Source organism: Empidonax traillii, unplaced genomic scaffold (genome assembly GCF_003031625.1).
Source record: "Empidonax traillii isolate 1590-97213 ecotype Southwest subspecies unplaced genomic scaffold, ASM303162v1 scaffold3934:size22805, whole genome shotgun sequence".
NCBI classification, from domain to species: domain Eukaryota; kingdom Metazoa; phylum Chordata; class Aves; order Passeriformes; family Tyrannidae; genus Empidonax; species Empidonax traillii.
In genome coordinates this window covers 17,465-18,519 of record NW_020959127.1, presented here as the reverse complement: position 1 = coordinate 18,519, position 1,055 = coordinate 17,465, and the positions used below count along the sequence as shown (strand labels likewise).

The window sequence follows — 1,055 nt, the reverse complement described above, 5'->3', positions numbered from 1 at the left end:
TTGAATTCAAAGCTGAGTTTTTGGGAAGGGTTTCCAGGGCTGAGGATTTTGGGAGTTGGAAGGGAAATGACAGGGAAAGCCCAATTTCCTGCCTGAAATGGGGGAATCGGGACACTTTGGGGAGGTTTTGTCCCATTCCTGCCATCCCAGGACTGACATTCCGGTGCTCTGCCCTGGCTCTCCTTGTCCCGTTACCTGATCTCACCTGGAGATTCCTGGTGGGGTTTTGTCCTTCATTAGTGACCCCTCATCACAAAAAAAAAATGAGCTAATTAACTAATTTTCCCTCTCTTTTTTCCCCAGGGTGTCACCACTCCAGCCTCAGCCAAACATTCCCTGGATCTATCCCTGTCCTGGTCCCATCAGGAACTGGGTCTGTCCCAGTCTCACCATGGATTGGGTCTGTCCCGTTCCCATCAGGAATTGGGTCTGTCCAGGTCCCATTCCCATCGGGAATTGGGCCTATTCCTGTCCTGTTCCCATCAGCAATGGGGTCTGTCCTGGTCCCATCACGAGTTGAATCTATCCCTACCCCATTCCCACCATGGATTGGGTCTGTCCCTGTCCCAGGTCTCCCCAGGAACTGGGTCTATCCCTGTCCCGTTCCCATCAGGAATTGTGTCTGTCCTTCTCCCTGTCCCATCAGGAATTGGATCTGTTCCTGTCCCATTCTCATCAGGAACTGGGTCTGTCCAGGTCCCGTTCCCATCAGGAATTGGGTCTATTCCTGTCCCGTTCCCATCAGGAAAGGGATCTATTCCTCTCCCTGTCCCATCAGGAAAGGGATCTATTCCTCTCCCTGTCCCATCAGGAATTGGGTCTGTCCCTGTCCCCTTCCCATCAGGAAAGGGATCTATTCCTCTCCTTGTTCCCATTAGGAATTGGGTCTGTCCCTGTCCCGTTCCCAGTCCTGGTCCCGGTCAGAATCGGGAGGGACCGGCCGGTGCTCGGAGGCTCCTCCTGGGCCGCGCTGACCCCGGGCCGGGTCTGGGGGGCGGCGGCTCCCGCGGGCTCCGCTCCGTGTCCCCCCCCAGCCCCTCACGGTCCCCGCCAGG

General features: G+C 56.3%; 1 protein-coding gene across 1 annotated transcript in view; it reads right to left on the bottom strand.

Moving 5' to 3' along the window:
- LOC114072775 (A-kinase anchor protein 8-like) overlaps positions 1 to 450 on the bottom strand; it is a gene marked incomplete at its 3' end in the record, with an annotated part of 4,699 nt that extends 4,249 nt beyond the window's left edge. The window contains exon 1 of the mRNA XM_027910623.1: positions 391 to 450. Within this exon, the coding sequence (XP_027766424.1) occupies positions 391 to 450 (60 nt within the window). The remainder of the gene's footprint in view (positions 1 to 390) is intronic.
- Between the last annotated feature and the right edge of the window lie 605 nt (positions 451 to 1,055).